The sequence below is a fragment of the Mustela putorius genome, unplaced genomic scaffold, assembly GCF_011764305.1.
Source record: "Mustela putorius furo isolate JIRA1106 unplaced genomic scaffold, ASM1176430v1.1 tig00000580_pilon_pilon_pilon, whole genome shotgun sequence".
Classification (NCBI taxonomy): Eukaryota; Metazoa; Chordata; class Mammalia; order Carnivora; family Mustelidae; genus Mustela; species Mustela putorius.
In genome coordinates, this window is record NW_025421423.1 from 14,575,515 (window position 1) to 14,595,501 (window position 19,987).

At 41.9% G+C, this 19,987-nt stretch overlaps 1 protein-coding gene across 6 annotated transcripts in view; it reads right to left on the reverse strand.

Annotated features, from left to right (window-relative positions):
* Positions 1 to 2,366: 2,366 nt before the first annotated feature.
* The window catches only part of ECPAS (Ecm29 proteasome adaptor and scaffold), a 98,150-nt gene continuing 80,529 nt past the window's right edge, over positions 2,367 to 19,987 (reverse strand). For all 6 annotated transcript variants that reach the window (XM_045081698.1, XM_045081697.1, XM_045081696.1 and 3 more), the window contains 15 exons: positions 17,922 to 18,072; positions 15,697 to 15,762; positions 14,315 to 14,404; positions 13,169 to 13,235; positions 12,483 to 12,574; positions 12,339 to 12,405; positions 11,460 to 11,651; positions 10,643 to 10,851; positions 9,771 to 9,814; positions 9,483 to 9,675; positions 7,933 to 8,071; positions 6,649 to 6,754; positions 6,349 to 6,437; positions 4,404 to 4,475; positions 2,367 to 2,650 (listed from right to left, as the gene is read on the reverse strand). In XM_045081698.1, coding sequence (XP_044937633.1) covers positions 2,511 to 2,650; positions 4,404 to 4,475; positions 6,349 to 6,437; positions 6,649 to 6,754; positions 7,933 to 8,071; positions 9,483 to 9,675; positions 9,771 to 9,814; positions 10,643 to 10,851; positions 11,460 to 11,651; positions 12,339 to 12,405; positions 12,483 to 12,574; positions 13,169 to 13,235; positions 14,315 to 14,404; positions 15,697 to 15,762; positions 17,922 to 18,072 — 1,717 coding nt within the window. In that variant the 3' untranslated portion in view covers positions 2,367 to 2,510. The remainder of the gene's footprint in view (positions 2,651 to 4,403; positions 4,476 to 6,348; positions 6,438 to 6,648; positions 6,755 to 7,932; positions 8,072 to 9,482; positions 9,676 to 9,770; positions 9,815 to 10,642; positions 10,852 to 11,459; positions 11,652 to 12,338; positions 12,406 to 12,482; positions 12,575 to 13,168; positions 13,236 to 14,314; positions 14,405 to 15,696; positions 15,763 to 17,921; positions 18,073 to 19,987) is intronic.

Here is a 19,987-nt window from a genome sequence, read left to right on the forward strand (position 1 = left end):
AAGGGGTTCAGTAATTAGGCTCTCTAAATCAGATGCCTGTATGACAAGTAGCACCAAAGAGTTCCAGGTAAAAAATAATAAAAATCAGTAGCAGAGGGCTTTGGAGAATGAGGGCCAGAGACACAAACATGCGTGGGTCCTCTTGTCACTGTCCACCAGTGTCAACATCCCATAGTAACAAACTCTCAGTTACCAACCCTTTTAACAAGTAAGTGCCCACCCAACATGAGCTGCAGCGGGACACCGGGATTTCACATCACCAGTTGTGCCAGTGACTTGGCTGGTCCAGGGGAAGGCATTAAGAGAGTAAAAAGGAATTGTGCTTACAGAAAGCGACAATGAATGAACTGAACAGCACTGCACACAAAGGTTCAAGTGTCAGCACCTCTCAGCACCATGGGAAATTCCCAGTAGTAAATAACAAAGAGTTTAAAAAGCATAAAACTTGATGAGGTAAAACACTCCATATGGGCCGAGAGCCCAATTCTTGTCCTCAGATCCTTTTACTTTCTGAAAACAGCCAACCTGCATGGTGTTCTTGCCTCGGAGGCGTATCCCAGGGTCTGTAAATCGAAGTCAGAGGGCTCTCAGCAGAGAGGGAAATACTGATCTGGAAAACACCAAATTCTATGAGGCCACACGCTTTCTGAAAAATAGCCAAAGTTCATTTCCCCCAAGCACAAGCCATTCTGAGGTGAAGTCCACAAGAAGCTCCTTACAATTCACAATGCTACTAAAACCCACAATTATATTTACCACCATCTAAGAGGATGTTTCGATAACCAAGCACCTAGATTTTCATTCAAAAACCCCCTTTCCAAATCAGAAGCAACCCCAGAACATAGTACATCCAGCCAAGTCCACATAATATCTATGGCAGTGCAAGCGCATTGCAACCTTTACTTATGAGTCAGGAGAAGAATTTGGTGGGTCTGAAGAGCATTTAAAATGGTGGTGGGGAGGGGGGAATCAAAGTGTATTACACATAGTTACGAGTATATATTATCATCGCTTCTCAGCCTTTTGGCTAAGATCAAGTGAAGAGTGTTATTTCACAAAACATTTATTTCAGTTTTGTATTCGTTCACACACACACACACACACACACACACTCTTCTGGGTCAAGATGTAAGCAGCTGAAGAACCATGAGAGACTGTGGACTCTGAAAAACAATCTGAGGGTTTTGGAGGGGAGGGGGGTGGAGGGTTGAATGAGCCTGGTAGTAGGCATTATGGAGGGCACGGATTACATGGAGCATGGGGTGTGGTGCATAAACGATGGATTCTGGAACACTAAAAAGAAATTTAAAAAATAAAAAAAAAAAGATGTAAAAAGTTATTTTTCTTACGGTCACAGTCAATATTATAGTGTATGGAGACCACCAGAAATAATAACCATGGAGTTTCCACGCTGGTTCTAACATTAGTAAGGGCTCAGTATTGGCCGTACAACCAATTTAGTGCTTGGAATCCAAGGTGAACTAGCGTTCAATTGACTGCAAATACTTGCGTTAGACTAGGTGTTCCCCACCGACCCCTACACCCTGAGGCAGGGGTATAAGCAGTACAAAAAAAAGAAAGGAACCCTAGCTGCAGCTGTTTGAGTGATATCACATTATTCCCAAACGGCTAATTAAGATGTTTGCCCTCCTATTCCCTAGTCATACTGTTAGCCTAAAAATGGGTGGAAAATTTTGTCCTCTTCACAGTTTTGAGATTACAAACAGTCTAAACCAAAGCGGTTATGATTTTGTTGTTGATTTGGCTTTTGCAAAATATGCAACCACAGATACAAACAGAGCAGGCTTATCCTAATGTACTCTCATCTGCGATGGACTTATCACATGGAGACCAAAGTCTCTCTCTCAACCTGTGAAGATGCTAAACAATCAGTCTCTAAAAGCTGATCATCTCAACAAATGACAGTGTTCAAGGTCATGGTACTTAGATACCGGGGGGAGTGGCCTGTTGAACACCTCCTCCCAAGAGCATCTCGGGCAGGCTAGGGGCAGCACCAGGCAGGGCAGTTAATACCTGGGTCGTCCCAGCCCAGGCCAGGCTGCAGGGCAGAAGCTATGCCATTTCCTACGTCCTTCTTCAGGCATAAAGCAAGGGGTTTATTGAACTAAGTCAGTTACAGAGTCCCTTCCGGAAATAACTGTATTTACTTTGGATGCAGTTCTAAGACTTTCATCCAGCTTGCTCTGCAGCTCTGCCTCCTGCTGTAATAAAAGCTTTAATTCTTTTCTTAACTATTTCCATTCATTTCACCAACAACTACCCCTCAAACATTCAAGGTCCCATTAAGCTCACTTGGCCCAGACATTGTTAAAGATCAAATAAAATAAAGCTAATAAGGAACAAAATTTAAGGCATATTTTTTTTATTTCAGCCAAGGAATGATGCATGCTACAGATTAATCTTTACTTTTGCCCACTTGGTTTTTCAAAGAATACCACCATTTCAACCCCCAATGAACATGGCACTCGTTTCTTTCTTCCCCTTCTAATTTATTCCAGATTTTCAAGTGTTTTCTTCAGTAATGATGCTTTCTCCTGCAGCTCAGGTCTGCTGTCTGTCTCCATAGTAGCTAAAGACTCAATTAGGAGCATTCTGCACTCAGATGTCAAACTTTCCCACTGTTTAGATTCTGAATGGAAAAAGAAGAAAAACAGAATCCTTATAGAACAAACAAGCAAAAACCTAAAACTAGTCTTTCTGATTTTCTTCTAAATCGCCTAGCCCCCAAATAAATATAAAGCAACCCCCGATAACAGTTCAGGATAGAATAGGTTCAGTAGTTGTCTCAATGCAGGTCAGGGAGTTTCATCCTCTGCCCCCAGTATTGCTGGGACAAAGAGAATCTAGGGATGCTGAAGCCCAATGGGAGGGAGGAGGTATCAGGGCAAAGGACACAGTAACAAAAAAGCCATTTAACACACAAAAAAACCTCTTTATAAAATATGCTTAGTAAGAAAACCTCTAATAAATTTCATAATTGCCAAGTCAGTCCGAAAAGATTTTATTACTCCTTTCTTTAAAGCACCAGAGATCTATACCCATACTGAAAATTCTAGAAACCCAGAAAGTATACCAGGTCCTAAATCCTGTTTATGAGGTTCTGCCACTTTCTAGTGATAAGGTTTTAAGCAAGTTGCTTTGCTGGTTACCCTCCTTTTCCTCCTCTAGAATACATTCGTACGTATCATGGAACCTTAAGAGGGGTGCTTTATTGCTAAACAGAGAGAGAGAGAAGTAGAAATAGCAAATATATGAGACTCTACAGAAAACAGTTGCATCTTCTCCATTCTTAATCTATAGGCTTAGAATAATTAAAAAAGAAGAGAGAGAAAAAGTAGCCTCTGTTTTAAATACCTCACTGGAGAAAAAGACAGCAGTTTGCTTTTATCATTAGAAGAAATCTGCTTCTTGATAAAAGGTATGGGGGGGGAACCCAGGGGAAAAAAGATAAGACTAAGCAAACACTGTCAAATTTGATGGGTTGGGTGATAAGTGTTAAAATGTTTTCCCAACCCCACTCTTTAATTGTGTCACTCTGTTTCTTAACATGGGTACCGGGAACCCCATTCTGCTCCTGTCAGACATGGACTTGGAAGTCCCCCAGATTACATCAGGAGTCATGGTGGAGACAAAACTTTTTTATTTCAACATAACTGTACCTTCAAAATACATTAAAAGTATGTAAAAATGAAAGAGTACCAAATTTAAACACTGAATAAAATTTAAAGGTTTTAGCTTTATAGAGCTCACTCACATGTTCATGTACTAATTTATATTTTAGAGTATACACTTACTAAAAACAAAAACATGAAAAAATTTCTAAAATATATGCCATAAAGTATCCTGGCTTCCCGGTCCTCCTCCAGTCAGAAGAATCAAGAAGTCACCTTCAAAATGTGATTATACATACATATATATATATATATATATATATATATATCTCGATAGATAGATATAGATATCTATCTATATATATGTAATGGAATACTATGCAGCCATCAGAAAAAAAAAAGAAATCTTGCCATCTGCAATGACGTGGACAGAACTAGAGGGTATTATGCTAAGCAAAAGAAGTCAATCAGAGAAAGACAATTATCATATGATCTCTCCGATATGAGGAAGTTGAGAGGTAACATGCACAGTTGGGGGGTAGGAAAGGAATAAATAAAACAAGAGGGGATCGGGGAGGGAGACAAATCGTAAGAGACTCAATATCAGGAAACAAACTGAGGATTGCAGGGGAGGGTGGCTGGGTGACTGACACTGAGGAGGGTACGTGCTATGGTGAGTGCTGTGATGTGTGTAAGCCTGATGGTTCACAGACCTGTACCCCTGGGGCAAATAACACATTATATGTCAATTAAAAAAAAAAAAGAACTCACCTTCAAGTTTTTTAAGCAGTAATTCTATCACAGATAAAGCTTCTGTTCTCACAGATGAATAGGTCTTATTTTCTAAGAAGAAAATCAGATATTCACATTATTTGCTTTATACGCCTTACAAACAGAAGCTCCAAGGTTAAGTTAGTGTTACTGGAAGAAAGAAATTCAGAAATTACAAATTCAGGGAAAGATACACCTGTTCTTAAGCTTCACTCTGCTAATTAGCATCATATACTTGAAATGTGTGACCTGTCCCTAGTCCTTACTTGAAAAACTGTCAGCCCAATACACCAATCACCACAATACAAATGGCAATATTGAAAGGACCATTTTAGAGGAAAGAAATCGAAGGACACTATCTCAAACACAGAGTTGTCATCACATGAGACCTCAGAAAGGTCTTAGGTTTGCAGGACTTCCTCATTTTATCAGGGAACAGTACACAACCCCGAGGGCTGAGGGCAATCAGGGACAGCTGGCTGCGATCCTGCAAAGACCAGAGGCTTAGTGGCCGGCTTTTTATTCGAAGGTCGCTACCTCCAAGAGCTGCAACTGAAATAGGCTTCTGTGGTGTCTATTCTAGCACAGGGTGAGACTGTCTTCGGAAAAAATTAATACACAGCCAAACCTAGATAAGGAAAGCACGGGGGGAGCTTATAACATCCTTTTATGCTACCAGGTACAGAGGTGCTTAGAAGGATGACAGTGACCTGCCAGTAAGACATAGGAATCAGCTTAAAGGAGCTTCCACTGGCCAAATCTGGAACAATTAGAGCAAAAAAAAGTAATTAAGGAAAATAATTAATTACAAACCAGTGGAGGAGGGGAGAAAATCTACGCATCAGTACTATTAACAGATAAATGAAGAGGCAGGCAGAGGTGGGATTTCGTTTACAAGAGGGTGCCAACTGCCAGACGGTAGACAGCAAGAAAGCACCAGAGCTAGAAAAATCATGTTCGCGAAAACTGGTTCAGGAAGAACCACGGATGCACACGGAGTCTAAAGGTGTTCTCAAGAAGAGCAGTGTGTCTGCACAGTCTCGGGCATCTTCTCTCTGACTGCTGGCTAAACCGTGCGGAAGGGGAGCAGGGCCAAGCAGGGCAGATGAACGCGCTGTGCCTCCGGAAGTGAGAGGGCACAGCCTCACTTTCAGAGTATCCCCCAACCGGGAACTCAGAACCTGGATCTAATCACGAGGAGACATCAAACAAACCCCAAATAAGAAACATTCTAGTTTTTAAAAGGCGGGAGGTGGTGGGGTGGAGACTTTTGTTCAAAACTGTCAATGTCACGTGAGAAAAAGGAAGGCTGAGGAAGTATCCTAGACTCAAGGAAACTAAAAAGACACAGCTAAATTCAGTAAATAATCCTGGATTCCTGACTGAAGGGGTGGGGGAAAGTCTGTAAAAGAACACTGTCGAATCGACTGAACCTAAAATACGAATGCTATAAATCTGACTAAGGCCACTGCGCCGGCGTCCTACGCCCAACGACCAGTCATTGTACTGAGCCGACACAGAGCAGGCGCACTGAAGAGCTCAGGAACCAAAGCGCGTGACGTCAGCAACATGCTGTCAGATGGTTCCAGAAAAGCGTACATACAGAGAAGTACAAATGATGAAGTAACTGGGACAGAACAGTAACAGCTGACTTTGGGTAAAGGATATACAGGCATTACATGTACTATAACTGCAGCTTTTCTGTAAGTTTGAAATTATTTCCAAATAAGAGTCTAAACAAAACAACCTGTCACAAACATCTTCCCAACATCCTGAATTACAGTTCCAGAATAATACAGCACAGCATGCGGCCACGGGTCAGGTACACGAAGGAGTTCAGCAGCTGCTCCACAAATCTAGCTCCAAGCACCAGGGAGGGAACATCTGAAGCTTCACTCCCCAAGCTTTAAATTCGGACTCATCACCGCCAGCTCACTACACTCACCTAAAGAATATGTGATTGATTTACAAGTTTCAAGGAGAATTTCAGCCAAAGCCTCAGGATCTGCATGTTCTTCTTCCAAAAGCATTAATCTGCACAAATCAGAAAGCGAGATACAAATTGCTAGTTATGAAGAAACATTCTAGAACCGTTCTGCCACAAGTAATTTCTACCTGCATATATCACTTTTAAATGTCACTGCAGCTTTTCAGTTTTAAGATAAAAGAATTCCACTGATTTGCTATAAAACACTAAGGGGGCGGGGGAGACAAAACAAAGAACTGAACTACGAAACGAAATTACCCCTGAAAAAAGGCATTCATGGACTGTAGGACTCCAAGCTGCACTTTCCACGTGCTCAGTTTTAGCCGTTCACACATCAGCTTGCACAGCGCCTGACGGTAACAACCTGGGGAGAGCAGGGCAGAGAGTGTGCAGGGACAAGAGACAGAGCGAATGAGGGACAGAGAGACATTAGAGCAGAGAAGAATAGAAGGACAGAGAAAGCAGTAGGAGGAAAAAAATAAAATAACAAATGGCTTTCATTAAAGCCATGAAATGTCAAAAAAACTTCAGCAGGACTTAGTGCCCAATTCCCAAATCTCCCTGGCCAGGAACACCCACCCACACCACCACCCGCCCCGAGGGTCCTATGTAACTGTTAACTCTCCTAGGAACAAACACAGAATCTTAACCAAATCACCTTTTCCTGTAAGATACCCCGAGTGACAGCCAGAGAAAGCAGAACTCTGGAGGCAGGGAACTCAACTCGGGACACAAGCTTCTGTACCTGGTTGGCTCTTTAAGAGACAACATCTTATTCCAAACATGTTATGCCAACTGCCCTTGTGATAATTACATAATTAGTATTGTGCTAACTGATGTGAAAGGAATATAAAACTCAACGAAGTAGTTATTTTTTAAATGCTGTAAAATTTAGTATGGTTCATAAATGATGCATGGGGGTAAAAATCTAGAATAATGTTGCACTTGATTTGTTTCATAAGAAACCGTAAGTTCTGGGGCACCTGGGTGGCTCAGTGGGTTAAAGTCTCTGCTTTCGGCTCAGGTCATGATCTCAGGTTCTTGGGATCTAGCCCCACATCCGGCTCTCTGCTCAGCAGGGAGCCTGTTTCCCCCCCCACTCTGCCTGCCTCTCTGCCTACTTGTGATCTCTCTGTCAAATAAATAAATAAAAAATTTAAAAAAAAAAAAAAAAAGAAAAGAAACCGTAAGTTCTTTTTCCACTACAAAGAAACAGAAACCAAAAATTGCAGATGTGCCTAAGAAGCCAGTATGGAACAGTTCCGTTCTCAAAGGCCTTGGCGCTCCCCTCAATAACTAGCAAATGAATGTACATTCCTATGCTTTCTACGAAAATGAACTGCTTTGTTTTGAGATGTGTGTCACCTTTTTTATAGAATTCCCTACTTCAATTTTCTACTTATCAAGCAAAAGTTAGGAGTCCTAACAGTGTCAATAACATGGTCTACTGCCACAGTCCTCAACGTAATGCCAAGAAATAAGGCCACTTAACAAATCTCTGTCTTTTGGAAAATCCTTCCAACACACAGCAAGTATGCTTACGTTGGGTCTCCACATTTCGGGGCCAGGCTTTGCCCAGGCTCTCGAAGGCTCCCAGCAGACACTCCAGCTGCAGCTCCTTCTCCTTCTCATTCTCATCTTCATTTTTGCTTGTCCGAACGCCGGAGCTTTCAGGCGAGTGCTAGGGTACATCGAAGCAAAGGAAAGCAAAACTTATTTTCCATCAAAGTTACAGGGGTACTGCAAAACAATCAGGGTACCAGAGGAGATGTCAGCCAAGAATTAATTGCTAAATTCTCTACAACAGGTCTTCCTATTTGTAAAAAGAATGTGTTGCAGAAATACTACACCTAATAAATTTGGAAAATCCTTTAAAGGACTCTGTTAGGAAAGGTGAAAAAAATCCTGTATATGTAGGATTTTAAACATAAAATTAAAAAGCTTGCATTGGAATCATGGGATTAAAGATGCAAGAACTCAGTAATCATCTCAATCCAAACTCCGTCTTAGTAAGAAAGGGAAACACGCCGAGAAGTGACTCACCCAGCTAGCTTGTGATACAGTCCATTGAAAACCCAAGTCTCCCAAATCCATGTACTATCATTATATAACAGAAATTATTTAAACAGCCTTACTATACAAAGAAACCTGCAGATTAGCAGCAACACAAGACATAAAAACGCTATTTAAAATATTTCGTGTTTCACACACACAAAAAATAAATGATAAGCCCTAACTTTTTTTTTCTCTGAACCGCTGCCCAAACTTTACAAACGAGTACTTCATTTTCCAAATGAAACCGAAGTCTTCTGGACTAAAGTCCCTCAGTATATGGCGGAAACAAGTAATAATGGTCCATTGAGCTCCCTGTGCTTGCTCTCAGAGTTGAGTGAAGACTGGGGTGGGTTTTACACACACTTAAAAGGCAGAGCGTATCACCACTAGGTCACCACTAGGTCAGAGACTGTCCATTCACCCCAGCACTCGCTCCTGGAAGTCACTGTCCCCACAGCCTTGAGTTTCCCAAAGTGCAGGTTGAAACCCCTGCAACAAACCTGTCTTTCTGCTTTGCTTAAAAAGAACGACCCTCTTCCCTCCTCCCATGGAAGCAAAGAGACGCCTAGAGGACTGCCTTCCTTGGCTTCCCGTGCAACAGAGCTGCGGCTAGCTGCCCAAGGACTGGCCGATGAAACAGAAGTGCACATGCCATGCAGCAATGTCTGAGAGCTGTCCTTGAGAGAGAACAGACGTGCCGAATCCAACCCTTCATCCTTTCTTCATCTTCTACACCATTACCCGCCCAGAAGGCGGTGACACCATGGACCACGATGACAGTGGCCACGCTCCAAGGAAGGCAGAGCTGGAAGCTGGTGAAGAGTCAACTATTGAGCCAAAACCTCAACTATTCCATGACAGACAAAACTCTACCTTGTTCAAGGCCGTGATACTTTGGGATTTCCTGCTATTCGCAGCCACACTAATCCTAATAAAATAAGTGAAGAGGATGCCAGGAAAATCTTCCTTCCTTTTCTTTCTTTTTACATTTTAGTTTTTAAGTCTAAACTAGACCTGAGGGATACAGGCGATCTTACCTTCTTGATGAGAGGTATGACAATATCAGAAAACTCCTGGAATCTGTCTTCTTTGGTGGCCTTCAAGACATCCGCCGCACAGCTAATTGCTACGATCTTGTATTTCAGATTCTCTTTGCAACACTCCTTCAGAACAGCCTGGAGAATCTCATTTGTGCTGGGTTGATTGGGCACAGGCTTTTCCAGCTCTGCACTACAGGAGCCACAAAAAAGCATCAGACAGTTAGTAAAGACTTCAGCTTTGGGGTTCAGTTTAAGAAACAGCATCTTCACCGAAAGAACATTTACCTGCAAGCTGTCACCACACAGGCAATGGCTTTCAACAGCTCTTCCTAAAGGGTTGAAAGATGAGGGAACAGTGTTAAGCACACAGGTGTCATTCACCTTCTACGTACTATGTTACCTCAGGAATACTTAATAACTATGATGACCAAAATGAACCAGAGTCATCTTCTCTTCAATGCACTTGACTATTTAACAAGCACACCATAGGTTTTTACTCCAAACCATAAGAGAAGATAACTGTCTTTATCTCCATTTCATAAAGCCTGGAGACCTGACTTGCCCAAGGTCAACAGGCGACGTGTCAGTCACGGGATTCTGATTCCCAGTCCAACACTTCTTCTCCAGTACAGTGCTGGCCACTGCTGACTGTGACAACATCAAGGAGACTGGGATGTGCTGCCACGGTCTCATCTTCCCCACTGAGTGTTCAGTGTAAGTATCCGGTATCACCCCTGTGTACAACGTGACTAGTTCACAGGCCTCAGGGATGGGCACACTCAGACCCAAGTTTAGACACAGCTTGCCTTGCTACTCAATTTCACGTGTGTCCAATCCTGATCTGTTCATGAGGCCAACGGGGACAAAATGGCGACCAAGTGATTTAAGACCTCTCTTGGAAAGCTGAACATGATAAATAAAAATCAGCCCCCAGCACTACTGTATTCAAAAACACGTGGGTTATACTTTGACGGAATAGCATACTTAATCAGGCAAAGTTTACCCAAAGCTGCCCATTGACTAGGAAATCCAGTTCACAAAAACAATCTATCTGACATCCCACAAAACCAGATTCTAATTTTTATAGAAAATGAAAGATGAAGTCATAATCCTTTAAGGATACCTTAGATTTAACTGGGCATGAATGGTTCCTTTACCTTTCCTGCCCATGTTCTTCCAGCTAGGCCTTGCAGTAATGCGGTCAGTATCATTCCCAGATATGGAGGTACTAGGGAGCTGGTTTGTTTTGCAATGGATGCCATGGCAATTGCACCCTGGGCTTTCATTTTCCATGACTGAGACTGCAAAGCCTTCTGGGTAATGGTAATCAACTCCTGCAGGTATAACCGAATGCCACCAAAGGAACCTAGGTTATGAAAAGCAAAATTAAAGCAACTTTTAAGTGACAAAAAGGATTAACTGGTTTTTTTTTAAATCTGAAAAAAAGTCAATGACCATCAGTCTAAAAGCAGTAATTCTCAACGGCTAGATCCCACCACTCTCTGAAAGAAACAGAGAGTCGTGTTGTGATGTATCTTTACAACAGTAGGACTTTATGAACTTGAATATGCCCACAGGAGAGTGTCATGCAAGTGATCGTCATCCATGTACACATGTGAAGGTGAAGTACAGAATTAAGGAGCACCACTCTAAAATAATACTCTACGCCAACAGAAAATCACCAGTCACTCCCAAATCAAATCGGTACAGCTCTACGTCACTTGAGCAGAAGTTCTATTCTCTCACATGGACAGCACTGAGGAAGGAGAGGGACGAGCTTAGCGTCCACCTTAAGAAGGCAGCGATTTGCACAGGCTTAAAACCAGACAGGACACACACCATTAAGGTCCTGGGGAAGTAACTACAGGTTAGAAGTGAAAGTTTAGAAATGAACTTAGAAATGAAAATGAGGAGTCAGAACTCCAGCTGTAGTTCTTAAGAAACGGGATGAACTCACAGGCACTAATTACTAACCAGGTACGTTTTCCTGCCACACCTCCGTCCATAAATCACACTCTTCTTTCTCGGAGTTCTCCTCCTCAGCGATCTCATGCATGCCCAGAAATGCCAAAGGCAGCACTTCTCTGGCATGGTTCTTCAGCACATCGGGGCTGTAGCGTCCAATAGCATGGACGGTCAACGCACAAGAGGTCTTGTAGATGGGTTCTGAAGACGAGCACAAACACACTCATCTTTCTACTTCCTGTTGTTAGGGTAACTGACACAGATCCTTGCTCAGCTGGTACCACAGCCAAACAAATGAGTAACATCAATCAAATGTTCCCAGCAAAGCACATGATCTCACAGATGGCAAGACCTGATTTGTGTTGTTTTACTAGACTGTTAACATCTAAATTAAAAAAGACAGAGGGGCGCACCTGGGTGGCTCAGTCAGTTAACAGTCCGACTCTTGATTTCAGCTCAGGTCATGATCTCAGGGTGGTGAGAGAGAGCCCCACCCCTCCTCTGGCTCCCAGCCCAGCTGGGAGTCTGCTTCTCCCCCGTTCCTCTGTCCCCTGACTCACGAGCGTACTTTCTCTCGCTCTCTCTAAAACAAGTAACTCCTCAGTAAATAAAATAAAATAAAATAAAATAAAATAAAATAAAATAAAATACAAAAGAAAGGGGGCGCCTGGGCGGCTCAGTGGGTTAAGCCGCTGCCTTCGGCTCAGGTCATGATCTCAGGGTCCTGAGATGGAGTCCCGCATCGGGCTCTCTGCTCAGCAGGGAGCCTGCTTCCCTCTCTCTCTCTCTCTGCCTGCCTCTCCATCTACTTGTGATTTCTCTCTGTCAAATAAATAAATAAATAAAATCTTTAAAAAAAAAAAAATACAAGAGAAGGAAAAAAGGTACCTTCTTTCTCCATGTACCAGCCATTAAGCTTCTGCAGGAGTTTCTCAGTGCTGCTATCCCGTGAGGTCTGAAAAAGAAAACCACCCCCATTTATTTCCTTATAACTATCAAAGTATAAATAAGTAAATAAGAGCTTCAACTCACCCGAACTAAATGGCCCATGGCAAAAGCACAAGATTTCTGAATTACACTGTTCCGATCTGTCAGGCCACTAAGCAAAGCACTCATGAGTTTACCTGTCAGAAACAGTGAAGAAAAATCTGATACTTGGTTGGCCAAATGTTCTGCTCTGGTCCCAGGACCAAAAGAAACTTAACCCTGTGATGAGGATCTGATTTATTCCCTACTAGTTTAGAACTCTTGTATGTTACGTGTGTACCATCCACTTGCTTCCTTTTGCCTGATACAAAATTAAACGTTAATCTGCCTCTAGAATATTGTGGGCAAGTTGCAAAAATGAGAGAGCTAGATACATAAAGTTCGTTAGCGCCATCAAGGAGCCAATCCAAGAAGAGAAAACTGCTGACGTAAAATTAGGTATCAACGGTAAACAAACCCTACAAAATGGGAGATACTCTCACCTCCTTATAACCAGTAAGAATTAGTCTAATACTTATAAAACAGTGAACACTCGCTAAACTTGCTAAACTTGATCCTAGCTGCACCTCTTGCAAACAGAGAAACAAAGGCAGAAGGGGGAGTTTAAAGGGAGAAAAACCATATAGAAGATCACAAGCCTGTCTGAATGCTATTTAACTTTTTTAAAAAACCTTGTCACACAAGACACGGCCATACCAATGTATGAGCACACACGGTTTTGACGAACTCACCTGAGTAAGGTGTTAGGTCCTGGGGACACTGAGTAGTTAATGACACAATGACACTGGCACAGCCTCCCTACAGGGTTACAAAGGCAAAGGTCTAAATGTGATGGTCACAACGTTCTGTCTCTCAACCCTGTCTCTTAGGTGTCAGTGATTTAAAGATGAGAAATAGATGAAGCCTAACAGGGCCTGCACGACTCAATCTGGAAACTGGAAGGGCCTCATTTTAAATTAGCAAGGCGAAGATTTTTCTTCCAGCAGGAGGACGTGTGCTCTCACATACACTACGAGGAAGAAAGAAAACTAATACAATCTTTTGGGAGGGTCACACAGGGCAACTTGGCCATCCTTGTTCTAACAGCTCCAGTTCTAAAAATTTAACCAAAGGAAACAGCCTCAGATGTGTCCAAAGACATTCATCACAGTGCTCTGTTTAATATCAGAACAGCTGGAAACAAATCCAATGTTCCCTGATGGACTGAAATAAATGATGCTACAGCCACATGAGAGAGTACCTACCCCTCTGGCCATGAAAAAGAGGCCGCTGTAGCAGACACGTGCACAGAAAAGACACTGGAGGAAAACACTGCGGACTCTTAACAGCGATTACCTCTGAGTGCTAAGCTTCAGGAGATCTTTAACCTTCTCCTGATCTAAAATGCTAAGATGTTAAAACACAAGCAGTATAAACTCTGTCAAGAGAAAAACTGTGAGTTGGTCTTTCAAGTGCGAGGACAGAAGTCTGATCCTTGAAAGATCTTGGACAGGAAGACAATTTTCTAGCCAAATACCTGCTGGCCCCCGTGAAAATGCCCATCACCACCTAAAACGACCATCCTGCCCTGATACCAAACAAGCATTTCCACTAATGACTGATCATGGCGGGGACCCCGAGGGCATGTACCTGGAAACCAGGGAACAGAAAGGATCCCGCTAAAAGAGTCAGACACTATTTATTGAGTAAGTCACATGTTTTCTATTCTGGTGAGTTACATATTTTAAGTTATTAGTGCAACCAGAGAAACAAAATGGTTAATGTATTTTATTAAGTTCTACAGAGAAGTATGAATTTCAAACATGATGGCTGTTATATTTTTGTGGCCCCAACTAATGAAGATGCAAGTTCCTCTTATGAAATATACACTTACTTACCTTCGTGCCAAGACCCACACCACTTCTGATCAATTCACATAATCTAGGAACGAGCTCACCCAGCACTGACACATCAAGATACTGCAGGCACTTTGGGAAAAAAATAAACATAAAGTCAACCTTAGAAAATGATGAAGTCACTACCGCATCATCAATTAAAAGCTGCTATGTCAAATATGTACCCACTGGACTTGACATGAAGTTGAAAAACTGCCAGTTTCATTTTGCACTGATTTCAGCATATAAACCACCATTGTACTACAAACAGAAAAACCACTCATCGGTGATTCAACATTAAAACAAAAATTGGGGCACCTGGGTGGCTCTGTCGGTGAAGTGTCCTACTCCTGATTTCGGCTCCAGGCATGATCTCAGGATCGTGAGACTGACCCCGAGCCCAGCCCCACGCTCAGTATGGAGTCCGCGTGCTCTTCTCCCTCCCTTCCCGCCCCTCCCCCAGCTCACAGGCTCTATCAGATAAACAAAAATCATGAAAAACTCTGACTTACTAAAGGAGAAAATAAATTAGGGAAAGGATTTCTCTGGGCCTACTGTTCCACCTTACCAATTCATGTTTAGTGTAAAACACAGAACTAAACAGACTTTCAGCAGGCCTGCCCGACCAAACCATCTTATTAAAGTCAACTTCTTAGCAAAATCTGTCACACTGTGTTTTAAAAAATGCAGTGACATATATTCTATTATTAATGAGCATATCCAGAAGGCGTTTACTAACCATTCCTATTTACTTAAGATTCCCTTTCCCCTCAATAACCCAACAAACATGTAACATCCTTAGACCAAATTTTGGTAACGGGCCCCCAGTAAGCACTAAAAGTATCTTCTTCTCTTGTCCAGGCTTGCGATCTCTTAACAATAAAATTTCCAAGAGCTCACAAGTTGTCAACTAACCACTCCGGGGTATGTACGCACAGCAGAGCTGGCTCTAGACTTTAGTGACCCCTAGTTCCAGACTCCAGTATCTTTTCTTTCCCTATCTTTTATGCTCCCTACCTGCACTGGACGACTCCAGCTTACACCTTCCTAGGTCCTCTCAAAGACCATGCTCAGGCAGAGACAACTATTTGAACCTTTCTAAATAGGCAGGCCAAAAGAGATAAAGATTTCAAGAGGAACCTTTTAATATACTTAATATACTGTTCACAATGTGGACTAACACATTCTAGTATCTGGAAAATGATTTATTCCATTTAATAATCTAGAAGAAAAAAAGGACTAGAACTATACTAAGAAAAAACCAGGTCAATAGTTGTTTGACTCTTCCCTTAAATCTCTATTTCACTTAATGGGCCATGAAGACTGAAAAATTACACTCTGAGGTAAGCAAATACACAAACTTTCTTACTACATTAGGCACTGACCATGTTGATTGTTTCCATCATGGGAGAGGATTTGGCAGCACTGAGGCGAGCACTGTCCATCGCAGCCTGAGGACACAAATTCAAGTCACTCACCATATTCAATCAATTAAGAAGAACCCACACACACCCCTCATAAAAGGGCTTTACTGCCAGAGGAAATTTTTTAAAAATAATATATAGGTAAAGCAAACTCAAATTTAAGTCCAACAACTCTAATTTCTTTTAAACTAGATTCAACAATTACCTATGGAGACAGCATCCCACTGAAGGTGAGAAATTCAGACCAGAGTTAGAAATTAACCGCAGTTAGAAATTAACACAGTGTGGTTCTGAGCAACTCATCGGCTCCCTGAGCCTCAGTTCTCCATCCACTAAATATGCGAAAAGGCTAAATACATTTCTAAATAAATAGGCTAAATAAATTTAAATATAATTTAAAAATTGTATCTAACTCTGAGAAACAAACTGAGGGTTTTGGAGGGGAGAGGGTGGGAGGTTGGATGAGCCTGGTGGTGGGTATTAAGGAGGGCATGTACTGCACGGAGCACTGGGTGTGGTGCATAAACAATGAATCCTGGAATGCCAAAAAAATAAAACTAAATGAAAAAAAAACTATCTAACCAATAAAAAATGTTATATGTTTTTCTGCTTTAACTTTGTACAGGCTCTCCACATCTACGACAGTATCTCAGTCTAATGATGACCCTGCAGGAGAGGTTAACTGTCCACACGCAGTCAATGAGGAAAGGAAGGGGTACAGAAGTGACAGGCCTAAGGTTGCAAAGTTTGGGCTAGACTCTGTTTCCTGACTCTCAGCACTAGTAAACATGCTGTGGGAACCCAGTCAGGACGAGTCCACTGCTGAAAAGCAAAGAATGATGAATGGAGAAGAAACTGCAACATGAGAGGCACAGGGAAAGAGGGTTGGCTACTAGAATAATTTAGCCAAGGTCAAAAACCAAATAGCAAACTGAGAGAAAAAACTGGCAGTCTACACGACAGAGGCGTGATAGTCCTAACAGACAGAGACCAAGGTAAAAACATCAACAAGTACAAACCCGGCATGGAATAGAAACACAATTCACAGAATGTAAGTGACTAATACAATACAATCAGATAAAGGACAGCCCTGGTAACAGGAAGGTATTAATTAGAATAATGAGATTCTTGCCTATCAGACTTATGTTATCCAATGTTGGCAAAGGTGTGGAAGAGACAGAATAGGAACAACCTTTGATGCTGCATAATCTCTCTGGCCAAAATGTGACATCACCTCACTGTAGAATACTACGCATGCACTAAAAAGAATGGAAGAGCTCTATGTACAGATGTGATATATTGTCAGTAACAGAAGCAAGTGCAGAACAACATTCACAGTCAATTTCAAATTAGTGTGTTTGTCTGGGTTTGTACCCAAAAGGATTCTGGGTTTGTGCAAAGGTATTTCAAAACAGACCCAGGAGACTAATGATAGTGGGTACCTTGCAGGGAATGGGGGCTCCTCAGGGATTACTTTCTCCCCTTCTGCATTACTTTTTCCACAGTAAATGTTTCATCTACAATTTTTTTTTAAAAACTTTGATCAGGGGCACCTGGCTGGCTCAGTGGGTTAAAGCCTCTGCCTTCAGCTTGGGTCATGATCTCAGGGTCCTGGGATCGAGCCCCACATTGGGCTCTCTGCTCAGTGGCGAGCCTGCTTCTTTCTCTCTCCCTCTCCGCCTGCCTCTCTGCCTACTTGTGATCTGTCAAATAAATAAATAAAATATTTTTAAAAAAACAAAAAACTTTGACCCGTCGAGGCAACTACAGTATCTCTGAAAAGCAGAATAATTCTGGACCATGCCAAAGTCTAGATACAAATCCTCTTTACTTGTAGGACAAGAGTGGTCCACAGAAGGACTCCAAAGGTGGAAAACCAACCCCTAAACACATAAACATGTACAAAAAACTGTGTTAAATAAATGGAAATGCATTTTTTGAATGGAAGTGTTAGTTTTCATCCAATTCTCAAAACGGTATGTGAGCCCTCCTCATGCTCCCTTCCACCTCCCAAACACACACTGTATGTAGTCACAGGTGTCGAGCTATTTCAAGAGTGGTGGAAGTATCACTCAAATCATGGCAGATGTCTGAGGTCGCTGAAAAAATTGTTCAGATGGAACTCAGTACCTTAGCAGGGCTTTTCCTCCTTGAGACTCACCAATATGACTGTGCTATCAACTCACCTTTTCTTGGTCTGTAGCCCGGAGGCTCAAATAATTGAGAACTTGGGGTTCCAGTACACTTAAGGATTCCAACAGAGCTGGGATGAGTTTTGGTGCATGTGGTTTCAACATGGCTCCCGCACTTTTGCTAATCTTCACAAGGGTGTTAATGCTACAGACACATAGAATACAATTCCTAAGTCCTTTTGACAAAAATCAGAAGCTCTACAAATCTAGTCATGAGGACATTCTGTAGTTTCTTGTACTCAAGAACACATTAACAAGGTTCCAGTGTCTGCTCTTAGCACTGTTTTTCTCTTTATTTTATATTATAGCAATTTTCAAGCATATGTGAAAGAAGAGAGAATCATAAATGAAATTCTACATATTCTCTACCCGGTTCAGGCATCTGCAACTTCATACCAATTTTGTTTCATTTATACCTCCTCCACACACACAAGCACACTTCCCTGCTCCATATCATATTACTTTGAAGTATCCCCCTAACTAAATTTTACTATGTGTCACTAAGAGGCAAGAATTCTTTACTATACTCAAAATACCATTTTCAAACCTAGAAAATATTAGTAATTTTTTTCATATAATTTGATATCCAAATTTCTGTTTCACAAATATCTTTAAGAGTTGGTTTGTTGCGGGGCACCTGGGCAGCTCAGTCAGTGAAGCAACCGTTCAACTCGAGATTTTGGCTCAGGTCATGATCTCAGGGCTGTGAGATTGAGCCCTGCATTGAGCTCCATGCGGGCCTTAAAGTCTCCTTAAGATTCTCTCTCTCTCTCCCTCCTACCCTCCCCAAATCCCAACCTCTCTCATTCGGAAAATACATAAAATGCAAAAACAAACAAACAACTAAGTTGGTTTGTTGGAATCAGATCCAGAGTCCACTCACATATTGCAGTCCTTCCTCTTTTTCCTTATAACTTATTCGTCCTTACTAACTGTATTTCAATGATGTCATTTAAAATGTTCCTCTGTCCTTTGTACAGATCTTCAGGCTAAATCAGGTTCAGGTTCAAAATTTTTTTTTCAACCACGAATCTTTTGTAGGTAGAGGTGTACATGTTCTATTCCATCATATTAAGATGCATATAATGTCTGCTTGTCTTTTCCTGTGCTCTTTGAGTGGTCCGTGAATTCAAGTTTGGTTCTCCTGACCATCCATTTAAAGTTTTCAACAACATTTGACCAGTGGATTTAGGAGCCACTAATGATCACTACCCTAGATTATTTTAAGGAGGTCAATGAAACAGTAATATCTTAACTTTATCATGTGAATTCTTTGGAGAAGAAAAAAAAAACTTTGGGGAGCCTGGGTGTCTCAGTCAGTTGAACGACTAGCTCTTGGTTTTGGCTCAGGTCATGATCTCAGGGTCCTAGGAGCCAGCCCTGTGTCGGACTCCACACTGAGCTAGGAGTCTGCTTCAGGATTCTCTCTCTCCCTCTGCCCCTGCCCTTCCCCTGCTCACACACACAGTTGCTCTCTCTAAAATAATTAATTTTTTTTAAAAAACCTTCCCTTATCAACTAGTTTATTAATAGCAGTAAGAAATACTTACAATCAGTATGAAATATTGCTGGTATTATTAATTTGATCTAATTTTAAGAGTGAAATAAAATGACAGATAAAATTCCTAAATAAGGGGCGCCTGGGTGGCTCAGTCAGTTAAGTGACTGCCTACAGCTCAGTTCATGATCCTGGAGTTCCGGGATCTAGTCCCACATTCGGTTCCCAGCTCCGTAGGCACTCCGCTTCTCCTTCTGACCTTCTACCCTCTCGTGCTCTCTCTTGCTCACTCTCTCAAATAAATAAATAAAATCTTAAAAAAAAAAAAATTCCTAAATAAGGCTCTAGTTTGTTTTTTTTTTTTTTTTTTAAAGATTTTATTTATTTGACAGAGAGACGCCCGATCTCGTCTGATCTCGGAAGCTAAGCAGGGTCGGGCCTGGTTAGTACTTGGATGGGAGACAGAGAGAGAGAGATCACAAGTAGGCAGAGAGGCAGGCAGAGACAGGAAGGGAAGCAGGATCCTCGCTGAGCAGAGAGCCAGATGCGGGGCTCAATCCCA